At 38.1% G+C, this 12,027-nt stretch overlaps 1 protein-coding gene across 1 annotated transcript; it reads left to right on the top strand.

The window, feature by feature from the left end:
* The first annotated feature begins 2,076 nt into the window (after nucleotides 1-2,076).
* LOC135612052 (auxin response factor 17-like) lies at nucleotides 2,077-11,486 on the top strand. Its single transcript, XM_065107789.1, has 14 exons — nucleotides 2,077-3,201; nucleotides 3,925-4,037; nucleotides 4,532-4,630; nucleotides 4,723-4,779; nucleotides 4,876-5,031; nucleotides 5,133-5,217; nucleotides 6,818-6,908; nucleotides 7,020-7,184; nucleotides 7,283-7,405; nucleotides 7,592-7,667; nucleotides 7,827-7,974; nucleotides 8,055-9,289; nucleotides 9,649-9,839; nucleotides 11,029-11,486. The coding sequence occupies exons 1-14, from the start codon at nucleotides 3,159-3,161 to the stop codon at nucleotides 11,225-11,227; spliced, it is 2,781 nt and encodes a 926-aa protein (XP_064963861.1). The 5' UTR covers nucleotides 2,077-3,158; the 3' UTR covers nucleotides 11,228-11,486.
* Nucleotides 11,487-12,027: the final 541 nt, after the last annotated feature.

Genomic DNA, 12,027 nt, shown 5'->3' with positions numbered 1-12,027 from the left:
GCACCTGTTCAAATTTCTACCGCAATAAACAAGTCACTATACATATAAATAAACCGCCTCGCGTGTGCGATCTCATCACACGCGCTCTGACCCACACCGTACGACGCCGAAGGAGACGCCTCTGAGGCGTCACATGCCCCCACCACCCCGGTGTCATCAGACGGCTGCCGCGGCCCTCTCGATCACATCCGACGGACCTGATCACGTCCGTATATTTCCCCGATTTCGGTGCCCATACCCGCACGTACTTTTCGCTGCGCCAAAATAAAAATAACCACTCACCGCACATGCTAAAGACCGACGCTCCTTCCCACTAGTTCCCGAGGCACCCTCGAAACCACCCGGACCACAGTTGGGGGATTCCATCGGTCCCACTCGCCCCGCCCGTCCTCCGAAGTGCGGTACTTTTCGTGGGTCGCGAGTTGGGCCATCGTACATAGGAGTATTAAAGGGCGCGTGGTACGACGGGCGATGAATGACAAAACTTGCACGCGACGCTGTAAAAAAAAAAGGATTTAAAGTGACGGGAGAGGAGCGGCGGGTGAAGCGTGCGGATCTTTTGACTGCTCTCGAGATGGGCGAGGGCGCGATCGGGACCGTAGGATTACGGTTCTGTGGGCGTGATGGAGGGATGGGATGGTGGTAAATGATGTGGGTCTGCGGTGAGCGTACCTGAATTATTATTTTATGGTTATAATACGGGGTTCTTTTGGAAAGAGGCGATTCCTCGTACGACGAAAGAAATAAATAAAAGAAAAAGAGAAAGAGCTGTGTGATTTGACATAGTTGCCCTTTTAATTAAGACAGGTTCTTGATGACAATTATGGATAATGAAAGGGAAATTTGTGTCATTAAGATGAAAAAAAAGGGGAAAAAAGTAGGAGAAAACTTACAATAATAATAATAATAATCAGTCATATATTTTGATATATGTCATTTTCTTCGATCAATTGTTGTATTCAATCGATTTATCTGATATAGCTACAATATTTATCTTCTTAAAGTATGTTCGAATATAAGCTTATATATCGAAAATGAGATACTTTAAAAGTTTTGTGCATATAAAATTGAAAGCAAAGAAAATGGGTTTAGGAAAACTAAGAATTATAAGATAAGTCAGTATACAAGTCTTTTTTTAGTTTTTGAAATGTACCATATTTTTTCAAAATTTTAGTAGTATTATTTTTTTATTCAATACCTAGAATCTATCCAATCAACTATCCCTTTTTTTTTTATTAATCCATGTTACCATAGATCAATCTATACGGTGAATCGGTTTAATTATAATGTTATACTGTGTTATATATTTTTTATATTATGTTATATATTTTTATAATATATTATAGGATTTTTAGTAATAATAAAAAAAACACTATATGCTATGTAAAATACTATAATGTAATAATTTTACTTTATTATAATATTTTATTAATATTATTGAAATTATCATACGAAACTAAAGAAAAAAAAGAGGAAAAATAGATAGATGATTGACTGTTAAATGAAAAATTTTTAGATATTATTTAAAAAAAAATATTATCAGCAATAATTTTACTTGATTAGAAGAGATGAATATTATTAAATATCATTCAACTATTATTATTCAATGAAGAAAAAAAATGCTAGCATTAGTACGTGACTCAAATTCTTACTAAACTTGAAATTAAAATAAACACATTTTTACATTTTACCTTTATCAATAATTGAATTATGTTTTCTGCATATACTGATTGCATTGGGAACAACATAATATATTATCAAACAACAATTAATAGGATCGATTACTTGTTTAATAAGAACAACAATATGATGTAGTAATCTGATAAGGGAGGGCATTTTTGTCCTCCTAATATTATGTTGTTTAATAAGAACAACATAATATAAGGAGGAGGGCTTTGCCAAGTTTCCCAAAAGGAAGGGCAGTTACGTAAATTAGAGCAAAGTTTAAGGGCGTATGCGTAATTAGAAAAGCGAAAAAGCGTAAAAATAAAACATAAATTAGAAAAACCCTCTCCAATTTCCGAGCGAATCACGATCACGTACAAAAAAAACACGAAAACTAAAGCTGGGGAAAAGGAGAAGAAAATAATGGCGGTCTTATACTGAGTGATTGGATGGAAGAAGGAACGGAGAGGGAGCCACTAGGAACTCTCTTCGTCTCTCTCTATCTCTTCCTCTCTTTCCCTTTTGCGCTCTCTCGCCTCAATCCAGCTGCCGAGAGAAATCGACGTTTGTTGCGGAATTGCCCTCCAAAATGCTCGTTTTTTGGGGCTTCTTGGCGCTGAACAAGGGGATCTGGAGCTCACGGTGTTCAAAATGAGGCCTTTCCGAGCGAGAAAGGTCAAGTTTTAGGTTCCGCGGGCTCTTGGTTCGATTTCCGCTGGAAGAAGCCTGATCTTTGTGGTAGGAGGCTTTGCAATGGAGCTCCAAATGGAGGTTTGGAGTGACGAGAGGAGGAAAGGTGGGATCTTTTGAAGACTGGAGTACGTTTGTAGCACTTTGTTAAGCTTGTTTTGTAGTTTCGAGTTGCTACGACTGTTTCCGAGGCGAGATCTGAAATGTTCTTTGTTCTACCACCGGGTTTTGCTCGAGCGCCTTAGTTTCCGTGCAAGCTTTAGCTGTTTCGTGCGAGGTTTAAGCCCTAGAGCTTGCTAAAAGCTCGGGATTTGTTCGCACTTCGAAGCGTCGGAAGGAGATTTCTTTCCGAGTACATGAGCTTGGGCTTTGGGACGGAGACATTAGTTCTGAGTTGAAATTTGTGGGGTCTTGAGTTGCAAGGACTTTGTTGAACTCTGGAGGTTGAAGATTCGGAACCGTAGGGTTTGAAAGAAGCGTTGGACCTGATGAGAGTGGAAGCGAGCGTCTCTTGCAGCGGAACTGGCTTTGGATGAAGCTTTAGTTGGAACTTAATGTCGCAAATGAAGCTCTGATGTCGTTTCCTTTGACTCTCGTTCTCTGTTCCGTAGCTAAAGACCGGGTCCTACTTTTTGGACTGAAGATCTGAACAGGGTATGCCAATAAGCTTATTGCGCATAAAGAATGGTTTTTGCGCCATGGTGTGTCGTCCATTGAAGCTTTCTCGTGTTTGTTGAAGATAAAGTTCAACTGTGTACCTCATTTTTCTTTCATTTCGCATCAAGCCTGTCCATACCTTCATTATGAGGCTTTCATCTTCGGGTCTTCCTCAGCAGACACAAGAAGGTGAGTTTTGTGACCTGTTTTTCTTTTATTTGGAGAAGACTATTAAAAAGCTAAGCTAAATTCATGGTTCTTTTTGTTTTCAGAGTCGGGGCATAATAGTTTATCATTTTATTTGATTTTCTTGATTGGTTGCAGTTGAGTCTGTGATGGTATTTCCCTTGAGGTTATTGGTTTTATTAGATTCAGAGAATTTATCTGCTTTCTAAATCTAAAACAACTATTTCCCTGGTGTACCAATTTGCTAGTCTGGATTCTCATTTTTGGTGAAGAAAGACTTGAATTGTTTTGCATGCCGAAGTGATGTCTGTTCTGTGTTCAACGTTTTGCAAGTTTTTCTTTGACAAGAAGATGCAGTCTTGCTTGATAGCTGTAGAAATGTGTAATTTGTAATGCACATCAATGAAAAGAAGCATTTGTTTTTGTGTTTTATCTTCAAATTTGTTGGTTAACCAAACAAAATGATGCCAGGAAAAATCAAATGAAGAAGTGTTCTTTTACACCTGTGTTTTTTTATACCTTAAACTCTCTTGGTTAGTTAGAAAAGAAGATATTAGGGAAAATATGATTAAAAAATCTAATTATTATAACAATTTTTATTTTTGCTTATTCTGTGGTTAAGAATGAATCATTTTTCAAAATTAGTTGCAATTGATGTTATTCCTTTTGTTACTATTTTGTACACTTCTGCTTCATGGAGCACTTGATATGTTTTGTGAATCACAGGGGAGCAGAAGTGCCTGAATTCGGAGCTGTGGCATGCATGTGCTGGACCACTTGTCTGTTTACCTGCTATTGGAAGCCGTGTGGTGTATTTTCCTCAGGGACATAGTGAGCAGGTTAGTTTGTTCAGCTATTTAATTTTATCCTGTTTTATCTTCTCGAGATCACAGTATGTCCCATGCTAGCCATGGTTGGCATGCCACTTGCTGTTGGTGTGGCATGGAATGGTACGCTGCTGTGCATGAAAACGATCTCTAAGTAGGAAATTAAAAAGAGGATCAGTTAATGATTGCAGTAGCTCTGATATGTATTGGAACAATATGTACCACCCAGCAAAGTCTGCTACATCATTATACACAATCATTTGATCTTTAATAGCGTAATTTTGTTTTGTTGATTCTTGGTGGCATCTGCTGAGCTTGTTTTCTTACTATATAAAGTTTCATATAAACAAATAGATTTTTGAACTGTATAGTCAATGTTGCATTATCTTATTTGGACCATCAGCTTTCATGCTTCAGGATGATGTTTGTACTATTGTCAAGCAATTTAGTATGGTTTTCTTCCTAGTTCTTGGCCTTTGCGATTTGACAGCACCTGGGCTTTGCAGGTAGCTGCTTCTACTAATAAAGAAGTAGATGGCCATATCCCCAATTACCCCAACTTACCTCCTCAGTTGATCTGTCAGCTTCATAATGTAACAATGCATGTAAGTTCACCATGAACAATATATGTTTTTGAGGATAGGTATCTTATAGGTTTGACTTCTAGGTCTGAGTACCACCTCAAATAACATTTCAGGCAGATGCTGAGACGGATGAAGTATATGCCCAGATGACACTGCAACCATTAAGCCTGGTAACTGGAATCTTCTATACTGTTCTTGGTGCAAGGGTAATTTGCATTATGCTTCTTTTTCTTTTTCTATATAAAATTTCATATTCACATCTATAGGAAGAACAAAAGGAACCCTATCTTCCTGCTGAACTGGGTACTCCAAGCAAACAGCCAACCAACTACTTCTGTAAGACCTTGACTGCAAGTGACACCAGCACCCATGGTGGTTTCTCTGTTCCTAGGCGGGCAGCTGAAAAAGTCTTTCCACCACTGGTGGGATTATTTTGTTTAATACTGCTTGAATCTTTACTAATCTGATAGTTCCTATCCAAATTTGGTAGTCAACTAGTTTATTCTTTATGTTGTTTCCACAGGATTATTCTCAGCAGCCTCCTGCGCAAGAGCTAATTGCAAGAGACCTTCATGATAATGAATGGAAGTTCCGTCACATTTTCCGAGGTGAGTTTGAACAAAAGTGAGTGGCAACTGGGCCCATTCTGTTTGTTGATTTATTTTGGTGAAATCCCTTACTTTATCATTTTAGTCACTTTGATCGTTAACAATTTCCTAACTTGTAGATTCAAGTTGATGCATTGCAATATAGACTGTTAGTTAAGCAGTTATTCATAAGAAAGATATTGCAATGATCATGATCAAATTAGAACTCATCCTGAGTTTGTAACATATATAGTGTGGAGAAAAGGATGGTGATGTTTTAGTAGTAGGAAAAACACCTGCTGGCAAGATGTTATTTTGGAACTAGCTGCTTGATTGTGGACTAATTCTTTATTTGATACAATATTGATTAATTTCCCTTACAATAATTCCTCTCTTTGTAATGAATGTTTCATCAACTTTGTTTTTGGAGCTGTTGGTTCTTTTGATGGATATGAACTAATAAACAATCATATTGTTTGTTCATAAAAGAACTTTAAGTACATATTTCAACTCAAAATTGTCTTGTCTCATTTGTAAATCCCTGTCACACACAACCTTTGTTCTCCGATCCTGACTTTATTATACATTTTTGCTTGTTTTGCATTGAGTGTATCACCTAGATGGTTCATCATTCGGTATGCTCTTCATCATGCTCAATGAATAGTATGTTGTCAAAACATAATTAATGATGGTCATCCCACCTGTACAAAAAGTCAAGACATCATCCATACTCCGTAGACAAAATATATCTGTACTCTCTGGTCCCAATTTCAACCACATGTTTTCTGCCTTTGTATAAAATGCTTGTTAATGTAAGAAAGCCTTTCAACATAAAATAAGCTTTGTGCCTATGGAATAATCTGCTTCAATTTTGTGATTTCTAACCCATTATTGGCCCCTCATACCCCTGTTTCACGGTTTTATTTCTGAATTTCTTTATCTACAGGACATATTTAATTAACAATGCTCCCTTTGTCATTACAATTTGGTGTTTCCAGTTCTTTAGCATTTTGCTATGGAGCACAATTCAAATTGAGAAGGCACCATAGAAGTTTTGTGAATGTTTACACTCCACTCTCCCCACTTCCTAATCATGACAACCTTGGGAAAGAGAAACTTGCCCAAGAAATCTTTATGGCAGCTGGTTTTTTCATTTTAAATATTTTGTGGGTTTCAATTTATGCTCACGTAACCATAAAGCAGACTAGAATTGCCTTGAAGAAAGGGGAAGGACAAGTTTTGCCATATGTTTATTTTTAAAATTTCAGAGTTGAACATAAGCCAACAAAGAATGGAAAAATCCTAATATAAAGGGATACTTAATATGGATCAGGTTGGCAGCAAAGTCGGATACTTGTACATTTTTGGTTGAACAGGAGAAAATATCTTGGTATATATGCAGTTTATGAAGGTCACATATGTCATGCAATTATTTTCTTTTATAATTTCATTTTCAAGAAACCTGTCCAACAGCCAAAATGTACTTTCTGGGCCTCTTTTCCTGTCCAACATTGTTTTTGTCAAATAGGACAGTTGCCAGAGATAAATAAATAGTATGTTGTTACCCTTAGAAAAAGGTTGTAATTTTTAAAAATATTTTCTAAGAGCACTGGTGATGCAGGTCAACCAAAGAGGCATCTTCTGACAACTGGATGGAGTGTGTTTGTAAGTGCAAAAAGGCTAGTCGCCGGGGATTCAGTACTCTTTATCTGGTGCGATGATGCCATGCCATTTTTCTGTTGCAAATTTCTGCAAGTTATTATGCAAATTAATGGAAGCTGTTTTGACTTCTTTGTGACACTTGGATATTCTGCATCTTTTAGGAATGAGAGCAATCAGCTGCTTATAGGTATTCGGCGTGCTAATCGACCACAAACTGTTATGCCTTCATCTGTATTATCAAGCGATAGCATGCATATAGGCCTCCTCGCTGCAGCAGCTCATGCTGCTGCAACAAACAGCCGTTTTACCATATTTTACAACCCAAGGTAAAACTCAAATTTGGTTGCATCACATCGCTTCATTTTTTATCTAAATCATATTTGTTGGTAACTATTTCTGAACTACATCGACTTGTTGCTGTCAGGGCAAGCCCTTCAGAATTTGTTATTCCACTAGCTAAGTATGTTAAAGCAGTCTATCACACACGTGTTTCCGTGGGGATGCGTTTTAGAATGCTTTTCGAGACAGAGGAGTCAAGTGTTCGCAGGTTGATGCATAGTCTTTGACATTCCTATTCATTAATGGACTTTAAGCACTGTTATTAACCATGTTTGTTTTTTGTTCTGGATTGTTTTTTAATTTCATGTTGCTAATAACATCTATTAGCTTTTGCCATATGCCCCCTTTTATTTCATTGTATCATCTTTTAATTTTCTTGTCTTTTCATTATCAGATACATGGGCACCATCACAGGGATAAGTGATCTAGACCCTGTCCGTTGGCCAAACTCACATTGGCGTTCTGTGAAGGTGCTTATCTTGTGAAACTTCTCAGCTTTTCAGATAAATTCTGTGGAAACCATTAAGGCTTAATCTTGCGATATTATTCCTTTACTTAAAAGGTAGCTGGGAATCTCTTAAGCTGTAACTCCTGCAGTTGTTACACATGATTTTGGTTTGCTGTTGTAGGTTGGCTGGGATGAGTCAACTGCTGGGGAGAGGCAGCCAAGAGTATCCCTTTGGGAGATTGAGCCTCTGACAACATTTCCGATGTATCCATCTGCCTTTCCCCTTAGACTCAAGCGGCCTTGGCCTTCTGGATTGCCCTCTCTGCATGGTACGCATTGTATTTGCTTCCTGAAAAATGCAACCTGAAGATGTATGAACTCATCTTGCTATTCCTTCCAATATATTCAGGTGGGAAAGATGATGATATTGGTTTGAACTCTTCTCTTATGTGGCTTCAAGATGGCGAAAGGGGGATACAGTCCTTGAATTTTCAGGGATTTGGGATGACACCTTGGATGCATCAGAGATGCAATTCATCCATTCTTGGTCTACAGCCTGATATGTATCAAGCAATGGCTTCAGCAGCACTACAGGAGATGAGGGCTGTGGATTTTTCCAAACAGGCAACTTCTACTGTGATGCAATTTCAACAACATCAGAACATAACAAACGCATCAGCTCCACTATTAGCTAGTCAGGTCTTACAACAAATGCAACCCCAATCTCAACAAACCCTCCTTCAGAACTTGCAAGAAACCCAGAATCAAAATCAGACTCTGTATCCATTTGTCCAGCATCAGATGCAGCATTGCAACTCATTTCATGATCAGGAGCAGCTGCAACCACGACTGCTTCAGCAGCAGGAGCAGGAGCAACTGCAGTCACGACCTCTGCAGCAACAGGAACAGGAGCAACTGCATCCACGATCTCTCCAGCAGCAGGAGCAGAAACCTCAGAAACAGCAAATACAACAGCAGCAGTTATCTAATCAACAAATTCCTAATGCAATGTCAACCTTGTCTCAGTTTGCATCTACTTCTCAGGCCCAGACTTTGTCCTTGCAGAAAATGGCATCATTATGCCAGCAGCAGAATTTGCCCGAGACAATCATCAACCGCATGTCCACATCTGGTGTCTCCCCTCTGCATGGGATTTTGCACCCATTTTCAGCTGAAGAAACATCAGGCCTTGTTAGTATGCCAAAAACAACTCCACTAATTGCTACAAGCCCATGGTCATCTAAGCGACTAGCTGTTGAATCCATTCCTGTACTTCAATCCATGCAGCCAGAGGTCAAACAATTGGGTTCTCAGATCAACTTCTCTCAGAATGCTGTTACTGTACCACCATCTTCAGGAAGAGATTGCTCTCTCAACCAGGAATGTGGAATGGATCGTCAAAGCAATCTGCTTTCCAGTGTGAATATAGACTCTTCATCACTGTTGGTGCAGAATGGCATGTCAAATCTTAGGAACTTTGACAATGATACTGTTTCAACATTGATGCCATTTGTGAGTACCACTGGAACAGATTATGCATTGCATCAAGCACTGACAAGTTCTAACTGTATAGAGGATTCGGAGTTCTTGCAGTCTCCGAATAGTGTGGGTGTTATGAACCCACAAAATGGAACCTTTGTCAAGGTGAATTGTTTTCTTTGTGTTGATATATTGTCCATTAAGACAGGTCGATTAGTAGCTTGATCTAATAATAGGAAAATTTCAATATTACCTGCCAATATATGAAGTTACATCTTGATATGACTTGTCCAAGGAACAGATAAAACCAGCCTTGCTAGGTTTGCCTTCCTACACGTTGAGCACTTTGTTATCATGGTGCATGCTTGAAGTGTTCTTTTTCTCTTCTACTAGTAGCTGGGTTGGTATTGAGCCAGCTAAGTTCATTGAGTGACATGGCTGTGTCTCTGTAGGCTACTTGAATTTTGTGCGATCCATTTTTCTGATACATTATTTCTTGACTAACAAGAATTTGATGATGTCAGGTTTACAAATCGGGGTCCTTTGGAAGGTCATTGGATATTACAAAATTTAACAGTTATCCCGAGCTCCGCAGTGAGCTTGGGCGTCTGTTTGGCCTAGAAGGCCTGTTGGAGGACCCTCTAAGATCAGGCTGGCAGCTTGTATTCGTCGACCGGGAAAATGATGTTCTTCTCGTAGGCGATGACCCATGGCAGTGAGTCCTCACACTTTTTATCTTTATTTGTGTGGTAGTTAGCAAACTCGTGGAACTCTTTCTTGTGCTTCATGTAATTTTAGGGAGACAGGCTATCATTGAACTTGTTTTGAGTTACCAATGGCTTTTTTTCACAAAGTTCATGTTTCTTGCACCCAAGTACTTAGGAATAATGACTCTAGTAAACAAGGGAACCAACTACAAGTCACATGCATTTTAAGTTCATATGCTAGGGATGCCATTTCCTTTTAAAAAATATCCATTTTCAAAAGCTTGTACTGCTATAGTTACTGATTGTGTTCGATTGTACAAGTTGGTCGACACTGTTGCATTACTTAAGACACAAGTCAAAACCCTGCCAATGAACTGGATTATTTGCTATGGTATGATACTGTTTTTATTTTTTTTATAATGTATCGAGTTGTTTATTTGAACTTTGCTATATTTACAACGCTAACATATCCATATATTTGAATGATAGAAGTCTGATTTGGTAGCTTTATTTTAGCCATTAGCTTGTGCATTGTCCAGAAATGCATATAATTGGCATTTGTCATCGAACTAATGACCATCATTATTGTCAGCCACCAAATCTTTTTTTTTTTCCATTGAGCATTCAACTCCAAGTGTGGACAAAAAAATTACCATTAAAACATAGCATTGAATTAAAAAGAAGATACTCCTTGGCAATCTTAAAGACCACTATGAAATGGTATCTTATCAAACTTATGATACAGGATACCCATGGCAGACAAAAAAACAAAAAGATCCATTAGAGGAGAAGCCCACCTCTTCCATCTCAAAAGACAAAAGTACCATGGTTCTTCCAAGAATTAGTCAAACTCAGAAATGAGATCTCTGAGTAACAAACGAATAAAAAAATCCTCATTTTTTGCATTGAAAACATAGAAATCAAGAAGCAATAGAACTTCAGTGGAGGTGAATGGGTTTCTGTGTAAAAGAAACCTATTTTTGTTATAATAACAGCGGTTAAGAGTGATAATATTGTTTTTCCCAAAAGAATCTCAATGTTAAGGAACAAAGATCTATCAAGGGGAAAAGATAAGATACATCCAGCACTTATTAACAATTTGTGTTTATCCTTTTTTAAAAGAAATCGAGTTGGTCCTGTGTTGACTAATATGCAACATTAAACTACTAACTTTTGTAATTTATCTATACTTCTCAGTGAGTTTGTTAATAATGTATCGAGCATAAAGATCTTGTCACCCCAAGAAGTTCAGCAGATGGGCAAGGAAGGGGTTGATCTTCTTAATGCAGCTACAAACAGGAGAATCCCAAGCCACACTTCTGATGAATATATCAGCAGGCAGGAGTCCAGAAATTTGAGCAATGGAATGGCATCTGTGGGGTCCCTGGATTACTGAGAAGAATTAGACAGTTGAGTTGGAAACCTGGAATATCTTTAATTTCCACTTTTGTAGTAATTAACATTATGTATTTTCTATCAGGTATGCACTACTTGTCTGAGTTTAGCATGTCTGTGTATATTATCGTATTGTTTATGATACCAAGTCATGTTATGTCTTATCAAGCCAAAGATGTGGAGACAATGTATTCCACGGACATTAGCAGAATTTTGTGCCACTGCTGTTTTCAGCTTGAATTAAGATCTTGTGTTGTTTCGATTGTTATGTTTGGCATGGCATGTCTTGACCATCTGGGAGTGATGATCTTAGCAAAGTTGAAGTGTCACAAAGCAGATATTAGAGAGTTGTTAAAAAAAGAAGAAGCAATGATTGGCTAAAAGAGAGCTTCTTTTTGCCAATCTTTGTCCATTTCCAGTCTTGGTGAATCACCAACTTTTTCTGCATTAATTATACTGACCTTTGATCATGAAATCGGGTGAATGCAAGGTATTAGGAGGATCAATATACATAGTCATGGTTCTACAAACATGGAGGTTACTTCTGTGACTCAAACCCTAGTTTATCTGGGTTGTAAAGGAACAACCTTAATATAACACCAAGACTACTCCTTTGTGGTTCAACACAGTCTGATGGAGTGTAGAAGGAAGATCGACACATTAGGGGGGAAAAAAAAGAAGAGGATAGTATTGAGAAAGATAGGAAGAGGGAATATAGAATAAATCAAAGGGTCAAGGATACTGAAATATTCCAGGTAGTTTCTTTATAGTTTATAGCAGCTTGGTTTTACGGTTAGATCA

Source organism: Musa acuminata, chromosome BXJ2-5, assembly GCF_036884655.1.
Source record: "Musa acuminata AAA Group cultivar baxijiao chromosome BXJ2-5, Cavendish_Baxijiao_AAA, whole genome shotgun sequence".
In the NCBI taxonomy this organism is placed as follows: Eukaryota; Viridiplantae; Streptophyta; class Magnoliopsida; order Zingiberales; family Musaceae; genus Musa; species Musa acuminata.
Note: the sequence above shows the minus strand (reverse complement) of the source record. Positions and strands in the feature narration are given on the sequence as shown.

Excerpts from the sequence above, each read along its gene's own strand:
- LOC135612052 (XM_065107789.1), top strand. The coding sequence starts at position 3,159 with ATGAGGCTTTCATCTTCGGGTCTTCCTCAGCAGACACAAGAAG. Across the intron at positions 5,032-5,132 it reads AAAAAGTCTTTCCACCACTG|GATTATTCTCAGCAGCCTCC; the intron begins GTGGGATTATTT and ends TTGTTTCCACAG. Across the intron at positions 7,975-8,054 it reads TGGATTGCCCTCTCTGCATG|GTGGGAAAGATGATGATATT; the intron begins GTACGCATTGTA and ends CAATATATTCAG.